Source organism: Schistocerca americana, chromosome 1 (genome assembly GCF_021461395.2).
Source record: "Schistocerca americana isolate TAMUIC-IGC-003095 chromosome 1, iqSchAmer2.1, whole genome shotgun sequence".
Taxonomy (NCBI): domain Eukaryota; kingdom Metazoa; phylum Arthropoda; class Insecta; order Orthoptera; family Acrididae; genus Schistocerca; species Schistocerca americana.
The window spans coordinates 379,557,080-379,583,347 of record NC_060119.1 but is presented as its reverse complement, the minus strand read 5'-3'; the positions used below and the strand labels follow the sequence as shown (position 1 = coordinate 379,583,347).

The following is a 26,268-nucleotide window of genomic DNA, read 5'->3' as shown; positions in this document are numbered from 1 at the left end:
GTTGGGTTTCACATGATCAATGTTGTCAAAATCCATGCTGGTTGGCATGGAGGTGATCATTTTGTTCAAGATACCTCATTATGTTTGATCTTAGAATATGTTCTAAGACTACAACAAATCAATGTCAAGGACACTGGATGGTAGTTTTGTGGATTCTTCTGCTACCCTTCTTGTAGACAAGTGTGACCTGTGTTTTTTTACGAGAACTGGGCATGGTGTTTTGTTTGAGAAATCTGTGATAGATTATAATTATAAGAGAGGTTAAAACTAAAAACTACACTCCTCCAGAAGAGGCCATGAAGGCCCATCGGTACCAACTGTGTCATCCTCAGCCCACAGGCGTCACTGAATGCGGATATGAAGGAGCATATGGTCAGCACACCGCTCTCCTGGCCCTATATCAGTTTCCGAGATCGGGACTGCTGCTTCTCAATCAAGTAGCTCCTCAGTTTGCCTCACAAGGGCTGAGTGCACCCCGCTTGCCAACAGCACTCGGCAGACCGGATGGTCACCCATCCAAGTGTTAGCCCCGCCCAACAGCGCTTAACTTCGGTGATCTGACGGGAACCGGTGTTACCACTGCGGCAAGGCCGTCGGCATAAGAGAAGTTAACTCAGCCCCAAATTCAGTGTTGAATGTGGTACAGATTCCATCGGGTCCTGGAGCTTTTTTTTCAGTAATTTCAGCTGTTCTCAACACTACTGACACTAATACTTATTTCAGTCATCTTTTCAGTGGTACGAGGATTAAATTGGGGCGATTCTCCTTGATTTTCTTTGTAAAAAGGAACATTTGAAAACGGAGTTAAGCACTTCAGTTTTTGCTATGCTACCCTAAGTTTCAGCTCCTGTCTCATTCACTAGGGACAGGACACTAACTTTAGTGCCACTAACATCCTTTACATATGACCTGAATTTCTTTGTGTTTTGTAAAATATTGTTTGACAATATTCTCCTATGGTAGGCATCATGCATTATTCTTTTGACAGCCAAATGCTTTTCATTCAGCATTTCTCTAGCTGTAGCTCTCTGCTTTGTTTTACGTCTATTATGCAGTAATCTCTGTTTCTTTAGAAGTTTCTTTACAGTGACTGTACACCATGGAGGGTCCTTCCCATTATGAACTGTTCTGCTGGGCACATCTCTCTCCAGTGCATGGTCAACTATTCTATTAAACTTGAGCCGTAGATCCTCTACATGCTCCTACCCTATGCAGGAAGTTTCAAGTTCCTCGTTAAAATGTGACGTTACTGTTTTTTTAATCTTGTTTACTGAACATGTATATCTTTCTGGCTGTTTCAGTTGCACTTTGTACTTTGGTAATCATTGTTGCAATTGATTGTAATTGTTCTAGCTCAGAAAAAATATGGTTTTCCAGCCTCTACATATCAGAAACGTGTGGTGAATATTGTTGCAAATATATTATAAAACAGCCACATTCATTTTAGGAAAGTCTTTTAAATGTTTCATTACACAGCAAAATGAAACGTAAACAACATTCACAGATTTAGCCTTAGGCCTGTTCAGTGCAGCCTACAAGATTGCCAGTAGATGAATCCTGATGATGTCACAAGCTACTCATTTGGCCTCACAAGGCTGAGTGAATCCTGTTCCTGACTTTTTCTACCTCAAAAAGCCCAACAGCGCTTAACTTCGGTGATCTGACGGGAACCGGTGTTACCACTGCGGCAAGGCCGTCGGCATAAGAGAAGTTAACTCAGCCCCAAATTCAGTGTTGAATGTGGTACAGATTCCATCGGGTCCTGGAGCTTTTTTTTCAGTAATTTCAGCTGTTCTCAACACTACTGACACTAATACTTATTTCAGTCATCTTTTCAGTGGTACGAGGATTAAATTGGGGCGATTCTCCTTGATTTTCTTTGTAAAAAGGAACATTTGAAAACGGAGTTAAGCACTTCAGTTTTTGCTATGCTACCCTAAGTTTCAGCTCCTGTCTCATTCACTAGGGACAGGACACTAACTTTAGTGCCACTAACATCCTTTACATATGACCTGAATTTCTTTGTGTTTTGTAAAATATTGTTTGACAATATTCTCCTATGGTAGGCATCATGCATTATTCTTTTGACAGCCAAATGCTTTTCATTCAGCATTTCTCTAGCTGTAGCTCTCTGCTTTGTTTTACGTCTATTATGCAGTAATCTCTGTTTCTTTAGAAGTTTCTTTACAGTGACTGTACACCATGGAGGGTCCTTCCCATTATGAACTGTTCTGCTGGGCACATCTCTCTCCAGTGCATGGTCAACTATTCTATTAAACTTGAGCCGTAGATCCTCTACATGCTCCTACCCTATGCAGGAAGTTTCAAGTTCCTCGTTAAAATGTGACGTTACTGTTTTTTTAATCTTGTTTACTGAACATGTATATCTTTCTGGCTGTTTCAGTTGCACTTTGTACTTTGGTAATCATTGTTGCAATTGATTGTAATTGTTCTAGCTCAGAAAAAATATGGTTTTCCAGCCTCTACATATCAGAAACGTGTGGTGAATATTGTTGCAAATATATTATAAAACAGCCACATTCATTTTAGGAAAGTCTTTTAAATGTTTCATTACACAGCAAAATGAAACGTAAACAACATTCACAGATTTAGCCTTAGGCCTGTTCAGATTGCAGCCTACAAGATTGCCAGTAGATGAATCCTGATGATGTCACAAGCTACTCATTTGGCCTCACAAGGCTGAGTGAATCCTGTTCCTGACTTTTTCTACCTCAAAAAAATGTGAGGTTGTACTGGGAATTGAACCTGGGTCCTTTCACAATGAAGGCAGCAACACTACCCATTCAGCAACAGCAATGGTCCTAATTGATTAAACACGATTAAAATGGTGCTAAAATTTAAACACTATGCCTAATTTCTGTACCAGGTACAAGCACTGTGGCTTAGCCAGAAATCAGAAAGTTGTTTGTCCATTATGTCGAGAGATGTAAAGGTAATTCCTGGAGTGCCACAGGGAAGTGTGATAGAACCGTTGCTGTTTACGGTATATATAAATGATCTAGTAGGAGTCAGATGCTCTTAAAGGCTATTCACAAATGTTGCAGCTGTCTATACCAAAGTAGCAATGCCAGAAGGTAGTAAGAATTTGCAAAACAACCAGCAGAGAATTGATGAATGGTGCAGGCCCTGGCAGTTGAACCTGAAGGTAAAGAAATGTTACATATTGCGCATACATAGGAAAAGAAATTCACTACTGTATAGCTACACTATTGATGACAAACAGCTGAAGACAGCATCTGCCATAAAATATCTAGGCGTAACTATCCAGAGCGACCTTAAGTGGAATGACCACATAAAACAGATAGTGGGAAAAGCAGATACCAGACTCCAATTCATTGGAAGAATCTTAAGGAAATGTAACTCATCCATGAAAGAAGTGGCTTATATGGCGTATGTTTGCCTGATTCTTGAGTGTTGTTCATCTGATATCCCTATCATGTAGGAGTGATAGAGCAGATCCAATGAAGAGTGGCACTTTTCGTCATGGAATTGTTTAGCTGGCGAGAGAGCATTATGGAGATACTAAAAAAACTCCACTGGCAGATGTTACAAGAGAGGTGTTGTGCATCATGGAGAGATTTGCTATTAAAGTTTCGGGACAGCACTTTTCAGGAGTAGTTGGACAACATATTACTTCCTCCCACATACATTACATGTACTGACCACAAGGAGAAAATTCGAGAAATTAGAGCCAATACAGAGGCTTACCATCATCATTCTTCCCACATAGTATTCGCGAAAGGAACAGAGTTGGAGGGATCTGATAGTGGTACTGAAAGTACCCTCCACCACACACCATTGGGTAGTTTGTGGATTATGATGTAGATATATGAGACAACTCACAGATAAACTTAGAAACATGGTGTATCTTCAAGTCTCTTCTGTGCTACAATCTGCACATTGCATGCACCTAGGAACTGTCAATTTCAAACATGATATGCCATCTTGAGTTTCTTGTGCACTCTCAAGAAATTACAACCAGCTACAAATTTTTCTCATCATATTTCTCAGCCTCCTTGAGTCAGGTGTTGGCTTCTAATATACATGTTGAATCTGTTTCCAGACTTAAAACTCTTGTTTTTCATGAGGTGCCATTAAACTTGCATAAACTGTCTTTAATTTGTGCAGTGAAAACATCCATGTTCAAACTGAAATTTGGGATCATTTGAACCTACTGGTAACGGATGTCAGCTTAATCCTGTAACATAATTATGATGTGGCACGTGACATCATTGTGCAAAATAACAAAGATGACAGAACGCTGACGATAATTATGTTGCGTCTGTTATTTTATGAAATGAAGACTGTGGTGACAGGCTGATTTGTAATGTATCCCTAGGTCTCGATTAGGCTGGAAGGTAACAGTTTGGTTGTGAGTTGGTAGGCCTATATCCCGTGAATGTGACTATGTAATCTTAGATGTGGTGGCATACTGATCTGTAGCCTAGGCTACGATCTAGATTGAGTTGAAAGATGTTTGTGTGATTATAACGAAAGAAAAGGGCGAAATGGAAAGATATGAGGTTTAAATAACACTATGAAGTCGAAATTTAATTACCAATACATCTATATTTTAACTTAATATGCACGCGCGGTAATGTAATGTGTGCGCGCGCCACGATACCAGTGGTGGGATCAAGAGAAACCACAGCAGAACTGAGAAGAGACTAATACATTTTAGATGCATCTTTTGTTGCCTGTTAATCCACAGAATGGTTGAATCTCTTTCCATTCACCCATACACTCTTGCTTTATATTTTACTGTCTCCTGCTAGTCTCTTCTGAAAGACTTTTAATGCTCAGAAATTACATACTATGATACAAATATTCTTTGACTCTGTATCCTTGGTACCAAACTGAGTTGTCACTGAATATTAGATTAACTGACGAAAGCATGCAAGGTACATTATCTTAAAGGCATAATAGATGCTGACTGCGGTCAATATTTTGTTCATGAAAGACGCTATGTTCAGCTTTTGCAAGAAATCACGAGAGCTTCCTAACTATCCTTAATACCAGGAATCTGATTTCTTCAGTTTCACTTCTGTTCCCACCAGTGGAGCGTCCCTCAAAACGGAATATGTTTGAGAAACAAAAGACCTGTGTCCCCATTATAGATCGCAAGAATGACCCATAATATTAAATTTGGTATATAAATTAAATCATTTCCATAATTCTTAGTTGCTTATATGAGTATCATATTTCTAAGAGTGTGCCTCAAAATCAAAATACGCAGTCATGAACAACACAATCCATTCCCGTCCATTGACCCTTGCATTTAAGTACAATCATTCATTAACAGTAACAGGGTGGAACTTTCGTTGAAACATTTCAAGACTTAACTTTTGTTTCCAAGTTTTTTTTTGAAATGAACAACGCGGCTATCACCCAATAGTACCGTATCTGATTGTCTTAAGATTCCGAGAGTCTGTGCCTGTTCCATTCTGTCGCTGGTGTCAACTAGCAATCCTAAATGAAGAAACAAAATAAGCAATTACCTTCCGGATAAGGTAGCTAAACTTGTATAAAGTGTATAAATATCCCTTGAACTGACTGTAATCGTCTAGCTTAATAATGTAAGGTTCTCGGAAGACGTGATTACTGAAACATAAGTTTCGGCAAATGATAAAATATAGACTAGTTAGACTTTATAAAATCTGTCTGCTTGGCGACAGAGACTGTTCTTTTGGACATAATATCATAAGCATCGCTTATAACAAAGTTGTACCACTGAATCGAAAATAACTTGTGGACGCGGCATGTATCGAACCGCGACGTGCGATGTGGCAACACTAGGAACAGGTGGCGTTGGATGTAAACGTCGCTACGCCCGAAAGTTTTCTCCGGCACGCTAAGTGACCTTCTGAAAGCTCTGTGTTCGGAATGTTGGACTGACAAGTTATGAAGGACACCCAAGTCCCTGGAGTTCGTAGTTAACGGTCATATTCGCAGAGAACTGCCAGAAGCTGTAAAATGGTGTTTAGAGAGCAGGTAACTCTGAAAAAATATAGTGATTATTTTCATTTGTATGTGATTAAAGCATTGTTGACAGTGTAAGCTACTTAAGCATATGTCACATCAGCACTGTAACAACAGCTGTCAGAGTGTATGACATGAGATAAGATAATTTACACCGTGAAAGCCGCTTATACTTAATAATTTACACCGCGAAAGCCGCTTATACTTGCTTCAATGGGAAACTTTACCTCTCATCTTTGTGGTGTAACGTCACATTGTCGCTTTATTGCATGTAATTCGTTGTACTGTTCCACCATATAGCCGTATGTAGATTTGAACATAACGTATTTTCAGGACACACATGCTCTACATCATGAGCCGATGTACGATCCAGAGTTACTTAAAAAGCTGGACTTTTCGCAGTCACCAACAAAGTTTAATCCTCCTGTTACTGCAGTTAACCCCGGAGAAAATCTTCTAGTTCGCCCCTTGTGCCGGGCGGATTACGAAAAAGGTTTGTAGCATTTTGGTAGTATTTAAATATAGTTATTAATTTAGCGTTGGCTGTTCTAATTTACATTCCTTGTTAATAAATGTGTACGGTGCTCAGTTAACATTTTAGAATGATTTGTAAAGAAGAGTATCATTGTTAACGATAAAACTCCAATTGCCTTTGCTTGGAAGTGGGAGCTAATAAAATACATGGACGGATAGCCCAATTTAATGGGACGGACATTGTTATACATACACCATTGTTGTGGAACAGTGTAACGTAGTTAGCATTACGGGAGCATTTAATTTATTTCTGTGCAATAGATTTGAAACGACCCTTTGTAAGAATTACATTAACTTGCAATAATAATTCGCAAGAGTTCTGTATTATTAATTATAGTGTTTTCATTCTCTTCCTCAGAGAAGCAGCTATAGGTATCATATTTAACCAGTAAACATGTTACTCTCAGATATGTATGGCTAGTCACGTGAACAAAATACATGAAGAATTATGGCTGAAAATATTCATAAACATGGTAAACGCATACAAGAGACTTACAGGAGAACGTAAAAGAATAGATAGAGAAAACTGAAACAGCTGTGCATTTTTGGCTAAATTGAATGTCGCGTTGTGCCTCACCATGTAAACCAAACTGAACAAAAAAAAATTAATTTGCATGTTTTGCATACTGATATGATTTACTCCCTTCTATTTAATCTTCATACATAGTTATAGTGTCACCTGTTAATGAGGTGTTTTACAAAATGTATAGCAGTAGCCCTAACACTGATCCCTGTTGGAGACTTATACCATATTTTTCTTTTCTCTTGGCATTTGTTATTTGAAGGTGGGAAAAGACAACAGATGGTTTGCAACCAGTTTAATATTTTGCACATCCTTAATCACACGTGAAACAGAAATTATTTGTTATTACTTAATCAGCAGTTCCAGAAATTGTTCGCCTTCAAAACATTAAACTTCTGCAAATTATTATACAGAATTCCAAATGTGTCTCCATTCAAGACTTTATTTTATGTAGCGCTCTAGTACGTTGACAGTCATGGGGCCAGTGGCGGACACAACAGAGATTCACACCTGACGCTGTGTACCTGTGGCCACATGATCCAAGATGTTTTGTATAGTGTATCTTTGAGTAGTGGTTAAAGTGCAAAAGACAAAGTCCAAGATGTGGAACAAGGCATTGTACCTAATTTCCTGTCACCGGTTGTAACTCCAGCAAGAAACGCAAATTAATGCACAGTACTGCATTATATACTGTTCTAAACATAGTTGAGAGTGTGGCTGTTGGCAGGCACACAGTGCTGGGCATGAACCTGCTGTATCTACTGGCAGCCTCCGGGCATTCAGTGTGTTGGGATTGCTCTTTCCGGTAACTGCAAAATAAATCTATTACTATTCATTTTGGTTCATGCAGTCTACTGTTGCTAAGAGTAGGAAAAGACAAAATACAATCCAGAAGCATGATTCTGCGTAACCAGTACCGAAAATCAGACTTCCACACTTGCTAGGCCTTCATATTCGAACATACAAAGCTCAGTATAATGAGTAATCATGCACAGTGTCAGTAAGAAACTGAGAACACTGTGCACTACTGAAGACAAAGCAAATAATATCAGCCAGATCAAAATAGTAAAAACTGATGATACACACGTATTACATATTTCTCACTTTAAAATATAAGAAGATTTCAACCTGCCAAACCTATGTAATGTGCATAATAGTACATTGAACCAAAACTAAAATACATACACCACAACAGATGTAATTTAACATACATTAGACAATAGACAGAAGTTTATTAACAGTACTGTACATGAGGCTGAAGGATACGTATACACTGTGACAGAGCTAAATTAAAGTTTTATGGCTTAGAAACACTCAAACTGAAATAAAATTATATGACATCAAAAGGACAATATAAGAATTTTACACGTCTCGGTGCTTACTTGTTAATCAGAAAGTTTTCTGTCTTGATTTATGTACCTGTCGATGACCCAGTGCCTCTACTACTTGGCGACTTGATTCAGTGCTTGTTTGAGTGTTCATAACCAAACAAGATATTACTGCATTCTCAATAGAAAATGTATGCTTGTTGTAGTTTACATTATATAGTGTTGGAAGTTTTCTTTCATATAACAGCTACTGTTATGTGTTATATGCAACAAGGTCATATTATATACTTTATAAAATAATTACTTACAAAATTTTATGAAGTAAAACTATTCATTGACATTACTATTATTATTATTACTATTATTATTATTATAGACATTTAATATCAAGATCTGTTAATGACAACATGATGCTGTATTACCATCTGCAAAGTCTCTGTGTTCAGATCATCCCCCTTACATACACAGTGACGCTCCATTACTTCATTGATATGGTTTTTCCAAGAATGTTGTAGTCTGCCACTTTTCCATCTGCCTGGTGGCTTCTATTAAAAAAAAATTGTGGCCACTTATATTTGGCAATCTCAACAAACGTCCATACCAGTTTAATGTTTTTTCTTTCACTCCTATCACTGTTTCATTTGTCCTTGTTCTAACTCTTACTTCATCATTAGTTTTTTTCCCCGTGATTCTTGATGTTCTGGTACTCTATTATTAATAATGCATTTTCACAGCTATCAGTCTTCATTTGATGTTATTTAATGTCCATAGTGCTGATCCATAGCATATGACAGTTTCAACTATTAGCCTGCCCTCTGTCTTGTTATTGTTCGGAATTTTCTTATCCTGCCAAAAAGAATTCATACACTTCATTGCTTTTCCACTTTGTTGTAGTCTGTATTTTGCTTCGGTATTGCCAAATCCACTGCTGTCTATAAATGCCTGTAGATCATCAAGTTTTTCTACATGTCTCATAACTGCTTTGTTATTGATGTGTACTTCAAATCTACTGTCACTATTCACTACCAGATATTCAGTGTTTGGCAGACTCATCTGCAGTCCCCATTTGTCATATCTGTACAGGATCTATCTGTCTACACCGACTTGTCTTCCCCAGTAGGATGACCCTCATTCTGCTTTATTTTCTCATACATAGTTTTGCTCATTATACGTTTCTCACTAATGACGTATTACAGTCGATTGACAACAGTTTTTAATAAGGTGTGTTATTTTGTACTTCAGATGGTGTCATCCAGCATTTAGTAATCCTGCAGGAATATTTCTTGTACTAGATGACCATTCTTTGTTTTAGTTAATGTGCTATTCACCTTCTCTTCTAAAATGGTCATACTTCAGATAGTTTCTTCAGTTTAGCTTTCTTCCTCTTGTATGTACTGGGCTCTGTTTTTGAGTAGATGATCTATAAACTTATAGTTGTCTGCTTCTTTCTTTACTCATGTTTTCTTCATACCTGTAATTGTAACGCACTGATATCACTAAGTGGGTGAACTCTGGTTAACACTTATGTTCACACTAGGCACCTTTTTAATTTACCTGTGTATGGACATCTTGATTGTGTTCTGTGTAAGGTTCCACGTATATTTGGTTTGAAATATTAGACAAAAACAAGACCTAAAGGACGAATTAGCCTAAAGTACCTTCCTTTGTGAACTCGTGTAATTTGATTTGTTCCACATCCTTAGTTTATTTATTTATTTATTATGGAACCATGTTTAAATGAATACCATCTTTTCTTTCAGATTTGATCAATTGTTATTGTTGTTTCTTTCTTTTGTTCCAGTCAATGACTGCAAAAATTGTAATCAATTTCTTCTGTGGTGACTGTCTTCAGATGTTGACACTTATTTTCTACTTCAGTTTACAAAGGCTGTTGACTCTGTCATAAGCCAGACATGACACTAGTTTCACAAGCTGATCCAGGAAGTGTAAATTTTTTACAGTCTATGATCACAGACCAAACTGATAGTCTGATGACAGTTTTTGTGACCGTATACTGGAACAAATTCAACAATTCCTGGATCTGTTTTTATTCATGAATATGCCACAGCTTGTGAAGCTGTTGTTGCTGTCATTTTCTTGTCACTTCATTTGGCTCTGTAAATTACATTATGCTTACAGGGTGAAAAATTTTCTGACAGAATAAAATTCATCTTTCAGGATTTGTACAATTGCTTGGGCAGCTGACAAGTGTTGGAGATATCACAAAGGAGCAGTTTCTTCGTAAGCATTGCATATATATTCATTATCTCTCTCTCTCTCTCTCTCTCTCTCTCTGTGTGTGTGTGTGTGTGTGTGTGTGTGTGTGTATGTGTGTTTTTAGACACATACACACAGACTTTTTAATGGGAATGTTTCAGTACCATGAATACTATGATACCAGTTAAAGAACATATTTTGAATGCTATATGAAACTAAATTGTTGTGTATCAGTAATAATGAAGCAAAATCCCATAAACAAAGGTTTTTTAAAAGCTAGTATCTAAAACCCAACCAGCTGTAATTGTGAAACAAGTAGCTGTATTTTTTTTTTTTCTTTTCACTGTATGGCAATGCTCTGTAATGCAGTTTGTGTGTACTGACAAAATGTGTCTCATATTTCAATTAAGTTTACAAACAGGTTGATCATTCTGATACCAAATAATTCTTGTAGTTAACCGGTGTGTCTTCATTACAAATGTATGTGCTATCTGTTGTGGTATTGAAATAGCCATTTGTTGGTATATACATGGGTGATTTTTGCATTAAGGTAGCCATACTCTGTATGTGGACACTACTAGCTAATACTGGGGGGATGGTCGAAGATTTGTCAGAGCATCAACAGTTTATGTAAGGATGTGGACAATGTGAGAGAGACCTAACTTCAAATGTTAAACATGGTAGCCATCATCATCATCATTTATTGTATTAACGGGCCTTTGATGCTTACTGCTGAAGAACAGTAGGAAGAAAAAAAAACATTACAAACACAAAAACCCCAATAAAAGGAATGTCTGTCAATCACAAGAGAGGAGATATTTGCTGCAGATGGCACTCTCATCTTTTCGTGTCTATAGCATCATCCTCCAAGGCCCCCAGTTCCACTTCTTGAAGGATCGTCATCACTCAATTCTTCCATTGTGTTCTTGGCCACCCTCTCAGGCATTTTCCCATGAGTTGAGAGTGGAGGACTCTCTCAGGAAGGGATCCGCCCGCTCGTAAGATGTGACCAAACCATTGTAGTCGCCTCTGTCCCAATATACGTCCTGTGTGCTGCTTTCCAAATCTCTGGTACAGGTCTTCTTTCTTTCCCCTTTCCCATTTACCTTCCATTTTATTGTAGATGGGGCCATAGATCTTTCAAAGTAGTTTTCTTTAAAATGCACATATTGAATCTTCTGTCGTTGCTGATGTCGCCCAAGTTTCACAATCGTATAAAAGTACTGGCCTCACCAGTATCATGTACAGATGAACTTTGTTCTTCTAAGATATCAAACGAGATTTTAAAAAAAATGTTCAGATTAAAGAACACACGATTAGCACTTGTTATGCACTGACGTAGTACTTTCGTCACTTCACTTTTGTTCGTTAATATTGAGTACAGGTACTTGAACTCTTCAACTCCTTCAAAGGCATGCCCATCTACAACAATGGAAGGAGGGAGAACTCGATGAGATTATACTCCAAGGTATTTAGTGTTGTCGTCATACACCTCCAGCCCAATTTCCTTTGCATTTTGGAGGAATCAGGAAGTATCAGCACACATTTGCTCTAGAGCGTTGCCAAGGATCGCAACATCGTCAGCAAATGCCAGAATTGTGTCTGCTCCCGCCATCTCCAATTCTCTGGTTTGGCAAGTGTCACTACTTACTTTTTCCAAGGCCAAATTGAATAATATTGGCACCAATGGATCTCCTTGTCTCAATCTATTTTGGATAGTGAAAGGTGGTGATAGTCGGTTGCCAAACCATACTTTAGAAGTTGACTGGGGGGTAGCAAGCTGCAATTAGACGGATGTATTTCGATGGGATTCCAAGTTCCTCTAACGTTTCCCATAATGTGATGCGGTCAGTGCTGTCATAAGCTTGCCGAAAATCGATGAAGATGAGGTGTAGTTCCTGAATGAACTCGTAGAACTTTTCTCTCAGCTACCTCAAAGTAAATATGTGGTCAGTGATATACCGTCCAGGGATGAACCAACATTGGTATGCGCACACAATTCTTTCAGCCTGTGGTTTCATTCGGTTTAGAAGTAGAGTTGCAAAGACGTTGTATCCAGTTTCAAGAAGTGAAATTCCTCAGTAGTTGGATACTTGGAGATGGGACATATAATTTGCTCCCTTCCATTCTTCAGCAATTATTTCTGCTGCCAGATGGTGGATATTAATCGTTTCAATGCATCCATCAGTGGTTGTTCTTCCAAGCGAAGCATCTCAGCTGTGATACCACTACTTCCTGGGGCCTTGTTGTTCTTGAGTGGTTTTAGGGCAGCACTGATTTCTTCCGCTAATGGTTCAGGGACTTCTACTAATTTTGGTAACTCTTATCATGATAGCCATAACAAATTACTGCTGTTTGTTGTCAGAGAGAGAGGGAACAAAAAACTTTTCAATGCTCACTGTTCCTTGTGTAAAGAATATGCATAGAACGTTGGTTGGCTGCTGGGTTATGCAGACTTAGCTCTGCATCAAGCCTCTGCCCTGAGGTGCATGAACTAGCACACTGGCAACTTCCTATGATCCAGCAGGGTGACACGTTTTTAACGTTTTCACAGTCACCCCTTGTGTACTGCCCTACCTGTCATTATCTTGCTTTTGAGCCAGAATTGTGTGCTAGTAGGGTAAGGTGGCTTGATGTGCAAGAGAATTTAAAAAAAATTGTTACCATCATCCAGTTACCAAGAGAGGCAAATTTTATCTGCAACATCATCTGAGTAGCCCCCCCCCCCCCCCCCTAGTGCTAGGGCCCAATCATGTATTACTTGGAACCTACTGTTTTCACTGAAGTTTATGAACACTATATTTTATACACTTACAATAGTGCAGCACTTGACCTAGTCATCATTTTGAGTCTCAATAAGATTAGTGCAGTCCTAATACGTTGCACGAGCAATGATGTACTGGAATGTGTGAGAGAGTAGTGGAGATAGAAAGGAAAGACGGGAGAAATACAGTAAAGAAAGATGAATGTGTACAGCTGAAGATCTGGGAGTAACAGGCCATAAAAAGAAACTGAAAACATAAAGAAATATCTGGAGAAGTATTATTAATAACATTCCATTTAAAGCTGAAGATACAGCCTTTAAGGAAGCTAAACGTTTGGCTGACATTATTTTTTGGCAATCTTTTGTTCTCTAGACCTGCACCTTGAGATACGTACAAAGCCATAGTTAACTTTCTGAAAAACTGCGATTTCTCTCTTGTTGAATGAATCGTGGCTGTCATTACTAATACAGGTACAAGGGTGGACAAAAATATGAAAACACAGCAAGAAATGCATGCTTGAACCTAAATGCAGATGCTAGCCAAGTCTGCAGTTCGCAATGCTGTATTTGACCATGAGTGGCACATGTGCAATGTTCTCAATACGTTTCAAATGTCACTCATGTCAGAACAGTTTTCTGTGTAATTGTGAGTGCATTGTGCAGAGCCATGGGCATTTGAATGTGGGCAAATTGTTGGTGCTTGTATGGTGGGTGCTTCTGTAACCGAAGCAGTTGAATTGTTTGCTGTTTCAAGAGGCGCCGGATTGCTGACTTACTACATACAGGGAAAGCAGAAAAAACATCACCCACAAAATTACAATACATACGAAAGTGTTGGTGGAGTGATTTTGGCGGACATCCTTGTAGATAATTGTGACAAAAAATTAGGGGACAGCAACTGCAAAAGTCACAGCTGAACTGAAAGTCGCACTCGCTGATCCTGTCAGCACCGACACAACACACATGGAGCTCCATAAGCAGGGAATTTCAAAGTGAGCTGCAATTTCAAAACCACCCACTAGTGATGCAAACATCCATAACAGGAAAATTTGATGTTGAAGCCATAAAACCTGAACTGTGGAGCAGTGGAAGAATGTTAATTGGTCAGATGAGTCTTGTTTCACTGTTTCCGATTTCTGGCTACATTTATTTCCAAAAGTAAAACATGGAGAGGTTCAGTGATGATGTGAGTTGCAGTATCATGGTATTCTATAGGCCCCATGGTTTCTCTGTGCATTAGTGCCTAGGATTATGTGACCATTTTGGCTGATCAGATCTATCACATGGTACAGTGTTTGTTCTCTAATGATGAGAAGTATGGCAAGGCAGCAGGGCCCCTGTTCACACAGCTCGCATCATCCAGGTCCGGTTTCGTGAGTGTGAGGTTGAATTATATCTCCCATGTCCACAACAGTCACCAGATCTCAATATTAATGAGCTTTTGTGTGGCTTACTTTGGAAAGAAGGGTGCATGATCATTACCCACTTCCATCGTCATTCCCTGAACTTGCTGCTATTTTGCAGAAAGAATGTACAAAATTCCCTGGAAAGCCATACGAGGCCTGTATTCATCCATTCTGAGATGACTGGAAGCTGTTTTGAGTGCTAGTGGTTTCCCTGCCCCATATTAAGCCTGGTATTGTGTTTTTTGTGTTTCCATATTTTGTTCCACCTTCTGTATCATCTGATGGTTTAATTTTGTGTCTTGGTATTATAATTAAATCCAAACAATAGCTTTTGTTGCTTTCATTTTCATCATTTAGATTCTGTTTTATTAATATTCAAAATCCTTTGATTAGGTAATACTATGAATAACACAGTTTTATTTTTATTTCCATTAGGGCGATATGCTGAAATGAAGGCATGTAAAAATACGTACTTCATCACCGTAATTGAAGATACAATAACTAACAGAATTATTGGTGCTGCTACTCTTGTTATAGAGCAAAAATTCATTCACGGATGTGCTGTGGTGAGTATTTTCAAGTCCAGACATTTTAATTGGAGATTTTTCCAACTAATTTGTATTCAAATTCTACTGAGGTGTTGACATGAATTCTGCATGAATTTTTGGCAATGACTTGAGTGAGAATTGAACTGTTAGTATTGTCACGCTTGGGCAGTGATCAATGTGATATGAGAGCCAGAGCTTTACTCTGTTTGCAAAGCATGGCACATGTCACTTGAGGCTAAAAAAAAAAAGACATAAGAGGACACGTAGTCCACGTCATTCAACAGTCACCTAAGTGGCGGTAAGTCTCATTGCCAAAATTTCATTCCAAACCAATTGGTCAAATGCTGAAAAATAGAATTTGGTTGTTGCTAGAAAAAATATTGGGGAGTATTGAAATTTAGAGGACAAGCTGAACAGCTTCCTATTCTAACATAAGGTTTCTCCTAAATCGCCAGTCTCTTTTGATCCAGCCAGCAGGGTGTATACGACCCAGGAAAAACCCGGAAATTTTTTAGAATTCTGGGAATTTTCCATTGTTTTTGTTATCAGTTAAATTTTTGTAATTTTGACTGGTAAGAACCGATACTCTAACAAAGGATATTACTGTATCCCGTGCGAGAATGTACGATGAATTTCATAAATCACAGAGCATTTGACTCTCATTTAAAAATTAACTCTTTGATGACGAGCCATTTAGATGAATTTTGAGCCCAGAAGATCAGACATTTATGTCGTTATTAAAAATTTGTATGATATATCTTAAAGTGTAATACACGCATAAAAGACCAACATTATATGTGAAAGCTTAGCTTCTCTTGCAGCGTATTAATCTTATAGACCAATATTATATGTGAAAGCTTTGCGTTTCGTGTAGCAACACTATATATATTAATTTAAACTATTAACTTTTTCTATTTGTGTGTTCGCACTACTTAACAGTGGTGTTGCTATTGGCTGACTACAACACGTGTCCTAAGCTCTGAGTACCCGCTGTCATCGGCTGGCGAGATCATGTGACATGAGCTATGACTGGCTTACAAAAGCGCATGAGCTATGACTGGCTTACAAAAGCGCATCACAGTCTCAATTTCAATGCTTTGGAAAGTAACATGTGGTGTTTGGTGGAATCCGAATTTATACTTTCGTAATACGAAAATATGCAGCGTACATGCAGCTGCACATCAAAGATCTTTCCAAAATGCGTTTTTTTGCCTGTGTTTAGTTTTCTAAAGTGCCGGGAAATTCTACACCCATGTATAAAACCATAATCATTCAAAGGACTGAAAAATTTAACAGTTCCAAGAGAAAATGTCCTGTCAGTTAACAGGGAAAAGTCTGTTTTCACCCGGGAGAAAGTGTATTTTTAACCGGGAAATGCGGGAGAAACCTGAGAATATTTTTTCCTTGTCCACGTATACACCCTGGCCAGTGGAAGTCAGTTCAGACATGCAGTATTTATAGACAGAGAAAGGCATTTGTAGTTGAAAGAGCGATTATAAAATACAACTTCACTATTGTTTATTCTAACAAAAAAGATACTTAATAGTTTGGAATAAATAATTATTTCTTCATGTTTCGTCATTTGTTTGTGTATGAATCTTCTTAATCCCAGTTCACCATCTGTAACATTCTCACATGCAAGCCTCTTTGAATTCATATTTCAGCCCCAATTGATAATAAGATAAATTGTACTAGGAATTTCCAGTGAACAAGTTGACATTGCAGATATGTACATGGGTGAATCAAATATAAATGGGATATTTGTTCCCAGGCATCAGTAGTTGGTAGGACCGGACCTGCACCTCTAGTATAGTTGGATGGGGCCATTAGGAGTGGGGAGACACAGCCATTACATACTTCTAGCATCTTCATCATAAACACTCACAATGTTGGAGCAACAGGTGCATAATTAGAAAATTTCTTGATAGTGAAGGAATTGCAGTGATGGAAATTTTACAGAATTTGACTGCACATTTCAGTGATCAAACATTGTCAAGGACATGTGTTTTTTGCCTGGCATAAAGAGTTCAAGGAAGGCAAGATCATATAGAAAATTAGCAACATGATCGCCATCCTCAGACCATCATTACAGATGAAAATATTTGAGCAGTTAAGAGACATTCTTGAAGGTGATTGACAAACGAGAGTATAAGAAGTTGCAGAACAGGTCAGAATAAGTTCTGGAATCTCTCATATGATCATCACAAATGACCTATAGTTGTTCCAGTTGGGTCCCTCGTCTTTTGGCCAAAAGTCAAAAGCTGAGGCGTTTGGATGTCTTTCAGAGACCTACAGCTAGGTTTTCTTTTTAAAGTCAGATTGTCACGTGTGACATAATGTGGGTCCACCACTACACTCCTTAATTCAAACAAGATAATAAGGAGTGGCGAAGAAAAGGGGAGGGAACCCCAGGGAAATCAGACTCGACCGTCAGCTGGCAAGGTTCTTTCAACCGATCTTTTTTTACTGGAGAGGCAATACACACAATCAGTAATACTGAGTACTATTGCGAGCTGTTGAAGGAGGTCAGGAATGCATATTGCCGCAAAAAATGACAGGCCGATTCAACAAGTCATCCTCCTCCACATCAATGTCAGGCCTCATACTGCAGCCCTAATGTTCTCCAAACTGTATCAAATAAACCGGACTCAACTTGATCATCCTCCTTACAGCACAGACCTATCTACTTGTGATTTCCATTTGTTTTGACTCCTTAAAAAAGCTCTAGGTGGGCACCTATTTGAAGATAATGAGAGCATGGAAGGATTCATGTGCAGTTGGCTCCTGATGCAGTTAGCCGCATTCTACAATGCAGCAATACAAAAACCATCCTTCTTGCTGGGTAAAATGTATTTCTTAAATGTGAATCTATGTGGAAAAATAAATTTCAGTCAAATTTTTTTACAAATGCTCTGAAATGTCTACCATTGGCAGTAGCAGCACAGATTATTTGCACTGAATAACTGCATGTAACAGCAACTACAATGATAGTTAGCAGCTGAACACAGTATCAGTTGATCGGTGTCAGTTGATTCACAGAGGAGAATGGGCACATGGGGCCAAATCCATCTGCTAGCTGCCCTCAAACAGTTGATCAGCTGGAGGTGCTGTGTTTTCGTTGCTGGGAGTACCTCCCCAGACATATATGCAATGACACTTATCGATAGTTCTGAATCTTTCCTTGATTTGATACATCCAGTGTGGTTAAAAGACCCATTCCCCTTCGAATTGGCATGCAGTGTTGAAAATGAAAATGACCGGGCTGATGTCAGATAGAATGTTGAGGTGGGAGCAGGCATTTGCTTGAGGAAGCCTTGTCAGTTTTGGGGCAGTGCTCTGATTCCCAAGTGGTGGTGGAACCATAGCTAAAGGCTCCAAAGACAGTGTGGGAACTTTGGAAGCAGGTTGCACCCATGCTGGTACCAAGAGTCTTTGTGGTTCTTCTAGTGGAGGAGCTGGGTCAATGTCCAGGAGTGTCCCCTGTAATAGGTGGGGTGAAAGGATCAGATGCCCATGTTTGCTGGAAGCTGTTGAAGAGCTGGGTGTGGGGGTTGCCACTGTTGTGGTGCCTCAGGACAGCGGAGAAATCTGGTCACTGTGCAGCAACTGAAGCTGGTTGCAGTATCTGTGCAGCATCCTATGCACAGTCACTACCAGAACCAGCTGACATCCCTGTTGTGCTGCAATGGACACCTGAATCCAGTGCAAGGTCCACTCCGAAAGTGTATGCACCCAGTGGAGCACTCGTGCAAAACATTGTTGCTTCCTCTTTGGCTTACTGATATGGTATGAAGAGAAGATGCAGCAGGATCATGAGGATGCCCATGCAATAATTTCTTAGGATAGATAAAAAGAGATTAAGAGCTTTTTGTGGTTTAGTTAACACCTTAGCTTTTCCCATTTGTTATTAAAAAGTACGAACAAATTGTTTTGCTGAACCGTTAGCAGCTGAGTGAAGAGGTGGACTCATTAAATGCTTAATGCTGTTGAGAGTACAGAATCACCGAAACTTGGATGCCATGAACTGAGGTCAGTTGTCCATAATCAAGATGCAGGAAGCTCTTTTGATGACCTCCACCATCACCTTGTCTGGTGCAGTGCAACAATTTAAAGAAAGTGAAAAAAGGAGTCCACCACTATAACCCCATTGTTCCAAGAAAGGAGCTGAAGAAATCAGAATTGACATGGTCCCATAGCTAAGTATGTGCTGTCCATGCAGAATAAAATTGGGGGGGGGGGGGGGGGGGGGTTGAAGTGCTTGACAGGATGTACTATCTGTGTGACATCGTCATCCATCCGTGGCCATTAGGTATACTGACTCGCCAGTTGCTTCATCTGTGTGGTTCCCCAATGCGAATAGTGGAGCAGCTGCAACAGCAGTTGCTGCAGGCATGTTGACACCACCACCCAGCCATTGTATCTTCTTATGTTAATAGCAGAACACCCTAACAAATTTGAGAATTATGTCATCGGACAAAGAAGCATTTAATGCCTGTTGGTGAAGTGGCTGATGACATGATGGGGCATCCCAAGTGGACATGCTGGTAAAACATGCTGGAGATATGTTATGCCTGGATGGTGCTGCAACATCTTTAGAAAGAATTAGAAAGACCTCCAAGGATTATTCTGTTTAGGTGTCTATCTGTAAACTGACTATATCTTGCTTGTGAAAGTCCAGGTCAGGGCCCGTAAGCGCACAGTGGTAATGGTGGTTTATGGTCAAAACCAACATCTCTCTCTCTCTCTCTCTCTCTCTCTCTCTCTCTCTCTCTCTTTTTTTTTAAAAAAAACCTGAATTAATTTTTTTGGACACAAACTCTGTGGTTTCAGTACTATTAGCAAGCTTGTGAGACAGGATTTCCCCAGTGCTATGCAGTAGGCATCTGTAGCCAGAATTAATGGTAAATTAAGGTGATACACCATTGGACAGGGCACAAACTGAAGGCAGGATTTGAAGATTTTAAAATCCTTCCGACAAGCATGGAAGGGAACTTGCTTTCTGCATAACTGATTCAGCGGGTAAGGAATAAAAGCTGCACATGGGATAACCTGGCCATAATTTTGCCTAAAATACTTGAAGATCTTTTAGCAGCTAAAGAATTAATAATAATAATAATAATTTTATTGTCGTTCAGCTGATTACAGCAATAGACAAAGTTAAGAGCATATATTTCTACATAAACTACTATATCGATGTAAATTGGTTTACATAAAATAGGTACACGTTAGAATACAGTATTTTCATCTTCAGAGAATTCATCAATGGTGTAAAACGGATTGTTCACTAGTAGCTTGTATAATTTAGCTTTAAAGATATTTACAGGCAGTTCTTTAAAGTCAGCACTTAGTCTATTAAACATCCTTAGTCCAAGAACTAGGTAAAAGTTATGCGATTTTGATAATCTATGATATGGTACGTCTACAGATGTTCTGTTTCTAGTATTATGGCTATGAATATCACTTCTTAACACAAAATTAGACACATTGTTTCTAATTGATTGTGCATTGCCATGATGTACTATTGTGTGGGCCAGAGGTCCTCTTTATTAACTATGTAGTCGAGGTATGCAACGGGTGGCTAGAAAAAGGAACATTTTGGAAAAGTACACTTCACGTCTTTGTTGTGATTGTCACAAAAATGGTACTCCATGTGCCAATTTTTTTATTTATTTTTTTTTTTTTATTTTTTTTTAATTTTTTATTTTATTTTTTTATTTTTTTTTTTTGTATGATCTGTTACCAAAATGTCATACACGTATTATATACTGTAAGGAGTCCTTGTAATGATCTGTTCAAAACATCTAAAATATGGCAAGTGCACTACCAACTACAAATGGTAACATGTTGCACTGACAGAGAGGCAAAAGTGGTGTTAAACACCATAATTTTTCTGAACTGTTAATCTACAGAAGCTGAAAAATAAGCTTTACAAAAAAAGTTGAACTCCAGACAATTTACAAAAGAGCTCTTCGGGACACGGCAATGGGTATGGATCTGCTTCTGCTTGTGTGCACTGACTGTAAGTTTAAAACTGCCACACTTCTGAAGGGAGACATCTTGCTTTCATGCTGCAACCAAAGGAGAAGTCCAATGGCTAAAAGAGTTGGGGGAGGGGCAAGCACTTGTTGCTATCCGATATGTCCAATTCAAGCTTAACTTTGTGTAGAAGTATTAACCAACTTTGATGTGTCTTAAAGAACTGTGGCACCACCAGAGGTTCCAGCACTACGTGAGCCTGAAACTTTTAAGTCTTCTCTATACCCAGCTCAAAAAATGCTGCACATTGAGTGTAGATAGTGTCTGTTGCTTCACATGGCACTGAAGGTTGAGTAGAATGCAGAGAATATTAAATAGAAAACTCAAGTGTGGAGTATAAATACAGTCCAAAAATGTTCTCCACAGAAGGGTTTATAATCAGCAGGAGAGGCAGTGTCAAAGGTACGTAGTTATTAGGTGAAATCAAGCAATTGAAAATCCAGAAGGAACAATGGCAGTATTATGAAAAGGATAGACTGCTACTCACCATATAGTGGAGATGTTGAGTTACAGACAGGCTCAGTAGAAATACTGTAAAACAAGTAAGCTTTCGGCCAAAAGGCCTCCTTCCAAATTAGACAAAACACACTCGCACGCACACGCAAACATGCGCCCGCACGCTCTCTCTCTCTCTCTCTCTCTCTCTCTCTCTCTCTCTCTCTCTCACACACACACACACACACACACACACGAGACCACTGTCTCTGGGTGCTGAGACCACACTGCGAGCAGCTGCTGATAATGCGAGAAGCAATCGAGATGGTGGGGGTGAGGAGGAGCCTGGGGCAGGGAGGGAGGGTGGGTGGGGTAAAGTGCTGCTTGTGGAAGCATACGGGAATGAGGTGATATGGAAATGCTCCTGTCGGGTAGACCGTCTGGTGCAAGTCTTTTGAGTTGACGCCACTTTGGCGACTTGCGTGTCGATGGAGATGAAATGATGATGATGATGATGAACACAACACCCAGTCCCTGAGTGGAGAAAATCTCTGACCCAGCCGGGTTTCAAACCCGGGCCATTAGGTATGACATTCTGCCGTGCTGACCATTCAGCTACCAGGGGTGGACAAAGTGGTGAAGAGGGTTAAGACAGCTAGGTGCAGTCAGGACGTTAGATGGAGGGTTAGGCGGGTGAGGGGAGGAGCGGAAAAGGAGAAAAGACTGGGTGCATTGGTGGAATGGATGGCTGTGTACGAGTTGGATTGGGAGCAGGGAAGATGATAGATGCGTAAAGGAGAATGACTTATGAGGATTAGGCCAGGAAGTTTGCGGTAACATTCTATATATTGCAGGGAGTGTCCCCACCTACGCAGTTCGGAAAAGCTAGTCTTAGTAGGAAGGATCCAGATGGCACAAGCTGTGAAGCGATCATTAAAAAGAAGAGCATAATGTTGGGCAGCGTGCTCAGAAACTGAGTGGTCCAGCTGTTTCGTGGCCACAGTTTGTCGGTGGCTATTCGTGTGAACAGACAGCTTGTTGGTTGTCATGCCCACATAGAACGCAGCACAGTGGTTGCAGCTTAGCTTGTAGATAACATAACTGGTTTCACAGGTAGCCCTGTGTGTGATAGTATAGATGATGCTTGTGACTGGAGAGGAGTAGGTGGTGGTGGGAGGATGTACTGGACAAGTCGTACATCTAAGTCTATTAAACAGGGATATGAGACATGAGGCAAGAGGTTGGAAGCTGGGGTTGTGTAGGGATGGATTGTGATTTTGTGTAGGTTTGGTGGGTGGTGGAATACCACTGTGGGAAGGCTAGTGGGTAGGACAGTTCTCATTTTGAGGCACAACGAGATCTTGTGGAAACCCATATGGAGAGTATTATTCAGTTGCTCCAGTCCTGGGTGGTACTGTGTCATGAGGGGCATTCTCATTTGTGGCCAGATGGTGGGACTTTGGGAGGAGGAGGGGAGGGGGTGACTGGAGTGATTAGGCATGGGAGATCTGTTTCTGTATGAGGTTGGGAGTGTAATTGCAGTGTGTGAAGGCCTCAGTGAGATCCTTGATATATTTTGAGAGGGGCTGCTCATCGCTGCAGATGTAACGGCTATGGTTGGCTAAGCTATATGGAAGGGACTTCTTGGTTTAGAATGGGTAGCAGATGTCAAAGTGCAAGTGTTACTGGTGGTTGGTGGCTTGTTGGGTTGAGGAAGACCAGGCGAATTGAATGGAGGAGACAGTATTGAGGTTCTGGAGGAATGTGTGTAGGTGTCCTCACCCTCAATCCAGGTCATGAAGATGTCATCAGTGTGAATGTGGACCGGAGAGGGGGGGGGGGGGATTTCTGGAAGAATTCCTCTAGATGTCCCATGAATGGGTTGGCATAGGATGACACCATGCGGGTGCCCATTGGCGTACCCTGGATTTGTTTGTATGTGATGCCTTCAAGGAGAAATAATTGTGGGTGTAGGTATAGTTGGTCATGGTGATGAGGAAGGAGATTGTAAGGTTGGAATTCATTGGGCATTGGGAAATGTGGTGTTCAATAGTGGTGAGGCCATAGGCATAAGGAATGTCTATATAGAGGGAGGTAGCATCAATAGTGACGAGCAGGGCACCGCGTGGTAAAAGAACAGGAACTGTGGAGAGTCACTGGTTGAAATGGTTGGTACCTTTTATATAGGAGGGTAGGTTACGGGCAAAAGGCTGAAGGTGTTGGTCTAGGTTGGTGCATAAGTTCATAGTGTTTTTCCATAAGTTTAATAAACACAACATATACACTCTCTTTTCATAAAGATGACTCTTTTAAGTTGTAGACAGGCACAATTAAAAGACACTTATACATAAGTTTTTAGCCACAGCCTCACCAGAAAAAAAAAAGAGAAATGCCCACCATTCATTCACACAAGCAAGCACATCTTATGTACATACGGCGAAGGTTGTGGCTGACAGCTTATGTGTGTGTTTTAATTGTGCATGTCTGCAACTTAAAGTGTCATCTTTACAGTAAGTAGCAATCTAGCTTTTCCTACATTGCTGATATTCCAAACTGAAGTTTCCATTGTTTAGTATATTATCCTTCACTATTTACAACAATCTGCCAACACTGGGGTAACTTTTCAATTTCATGACTGTAGAAATCTCATGGTTTTAATGCGAAGAACTCTTCAAGCCATGTTCGGAGTACATTTTCATCTGGAAAGGAATTTGCTTGAAGGTTGTTCGATAGAGAGCAAAAAGATGAAAATCTGTAGGCACAAGATCAGCTTAGTATGGTGGATTCATAATGACTTCCCAACTCCTGTACAGCACGAGTCTAGCAGAATACGGGTGGGTGTTACGGAGCAGCATTGCTTCACATAGTCTTCCTTGTCATTGTTCTTGGGTTGTGTCTGCAAGACGTCTCATTTATTGACAATAATGGTTAGCAGTGATGGTTACATCTCAGGGAAGCATTTCATAGTACACCATACTGTCGCTGTTCCACCAGATGCCTAACATTATATTTAGTGGATGTGTACGGGTCCTTCTATGGGGAGTTGCTGCTTTGTTTGGGCTCACCTATTCTTTTCTTTCCCATATGTTAGCATAAAGACACCATTTCTCGTTGCCAGTAATGATACATGATAGGAGTGGTTAGTATTGTTGCTCACAAGCCAATTGATGATGAGCAAGCAGAGATGCATATATGGCCACCCTCTGATTTCGGCTTAGAGCATGCAGTATCCATACATCCAATTTTTTTTACCATCCTTATTGCATGTAAATGTCGCAGAATGGTGGCGTGATAACAGTTCATCACATCTGCCAGTTCTAGAGTACGCTGACATGGATCTTTGTGGATAAAAGCATTTAAATGATCTTCATCAAACCCCAAAGATCTTCTTGGACATAGAGAGTCACTAATGTCAAAACGATCCTCTTTAAAATGAGAAAATCATTTTCTTGCAGTGGCATTATCTCCAAATGTTTCGCTGCTGGCTTCACTGCTATCACACACCTACTGAAATCAAACAGAAGAATATGCCAGGAATTTCTGCACTTGCCTCCATTTTCTAGTGCCCACAGCTAGCAGTGTGTAAATTCAAATAGCAACAGTGAAGTACAAATAAAAAACTACAATCAATAAATAAACCCATAGCAACTGAATTACCAGCATGCAAAACAAAAACATTATGAACTTAATGCACCATTATAATATATTTGACTGAAAGTTGCACTTGAGCTAAGCATGGAATAACATAACTTCCATATACCCATAATTTTGGTTGCACATTGTTCAATGGCAGAGCACCAATACTGAAATACGTGAATAGGTTTATCTTAAGACTGACACATCAGTGTTAAAGAGAAAAGTAACTGGCCCTTCTTGTAATTCTGCTTGTAACGGTATTTTCCTAGGTGCTCCTACATGATTACTCTCAATCACTGTTAATATGAATTGGCGAAGGATGTCACCTGATGCCTACTGTAGTTTAACACAGCTCTGCAATATGCTCTTTACAAAAACATCAATGGAATTCCGTTTCACAGTTAAGAGACTCGTGGTGTGCATATGATGTGAAACAGTCTGGACAACTAGGAAACAAATAAAACTGCTGCAACTGGCACATCAGAACAACATGGGACAGTGCACAACGGGACTGTTGAGCTGCTGCCGGGCAAGACTTTTTTTTCACCTTAGGGTCCAACACAGAAGCCTAATGCACTGAGTCTGTTCTTGCCATAGCCATACTCATAGCAGAAATTTTGAAATAGAGAAAACATCTGCTGTGTAACTGTTGAGATTTCAAAAGGGAGTGTAAGAGAGAGATGTCCGATTGCCACATCTCTATCAGGAGCCAGATGCATTGCATATCTATTTCAACTCTCAGCATAGGATCATTCACATTTACACACTTTCAAATTTCCACTTGTAAGTTTATGCATGTAAATTTATGCATTCTGCATAAACCTTGAAGTCAGACAGTCCA

General features: G+C 39.7%; 1 protein-coding gene and 1 pseudogene across 2 annotated transcripts in view; one reads left to right on the top strand and one right to left on the bottom strand.

Moving 5' to 3' along the window:
* Nucleotides 1-480: 480 nt before the first annotated feature.
* Nucleotides 481-598, bottom strand: LOC124558244 (annotated as a pseudogene).
* Nucleotides 599-5,810: 5,212 nt separating this feature from the next.
* The window catches only part of LOC124601055 (probable glucosamine 6-phosphate N-acetyltransferase), a 42,675-nt gene continuing 22,217 nt past the window's right edge, over nt 5,811-26,268 (top strand). Inside the window, exons 1-4 of one of the 2 annotated variants that reach the window (XM_047136214.1) lie at nt 5,811-6,012; nt 6,334-6,493; nt 10,564-10,626; nt 15,208-15,338. In XM_047136214.1, coding sequence (XP_046992170.1) covers nt 5,995-6,012; nt 6,334-6,493; nt 10,564-10,626; nt 15,208-15,338 — 372 coding nt within the window. In that variant the 5' untranslated portion in view covers nt 5,811-5,994. The remainder of the gene's footprint in view (nt 6,013-6,333; nt 6,494-10,563; nt 10,627-15,207; nt 15,339-26,268) is intronic. The other variant, XM_047136213.1, reaches the window with a different exon arrangement.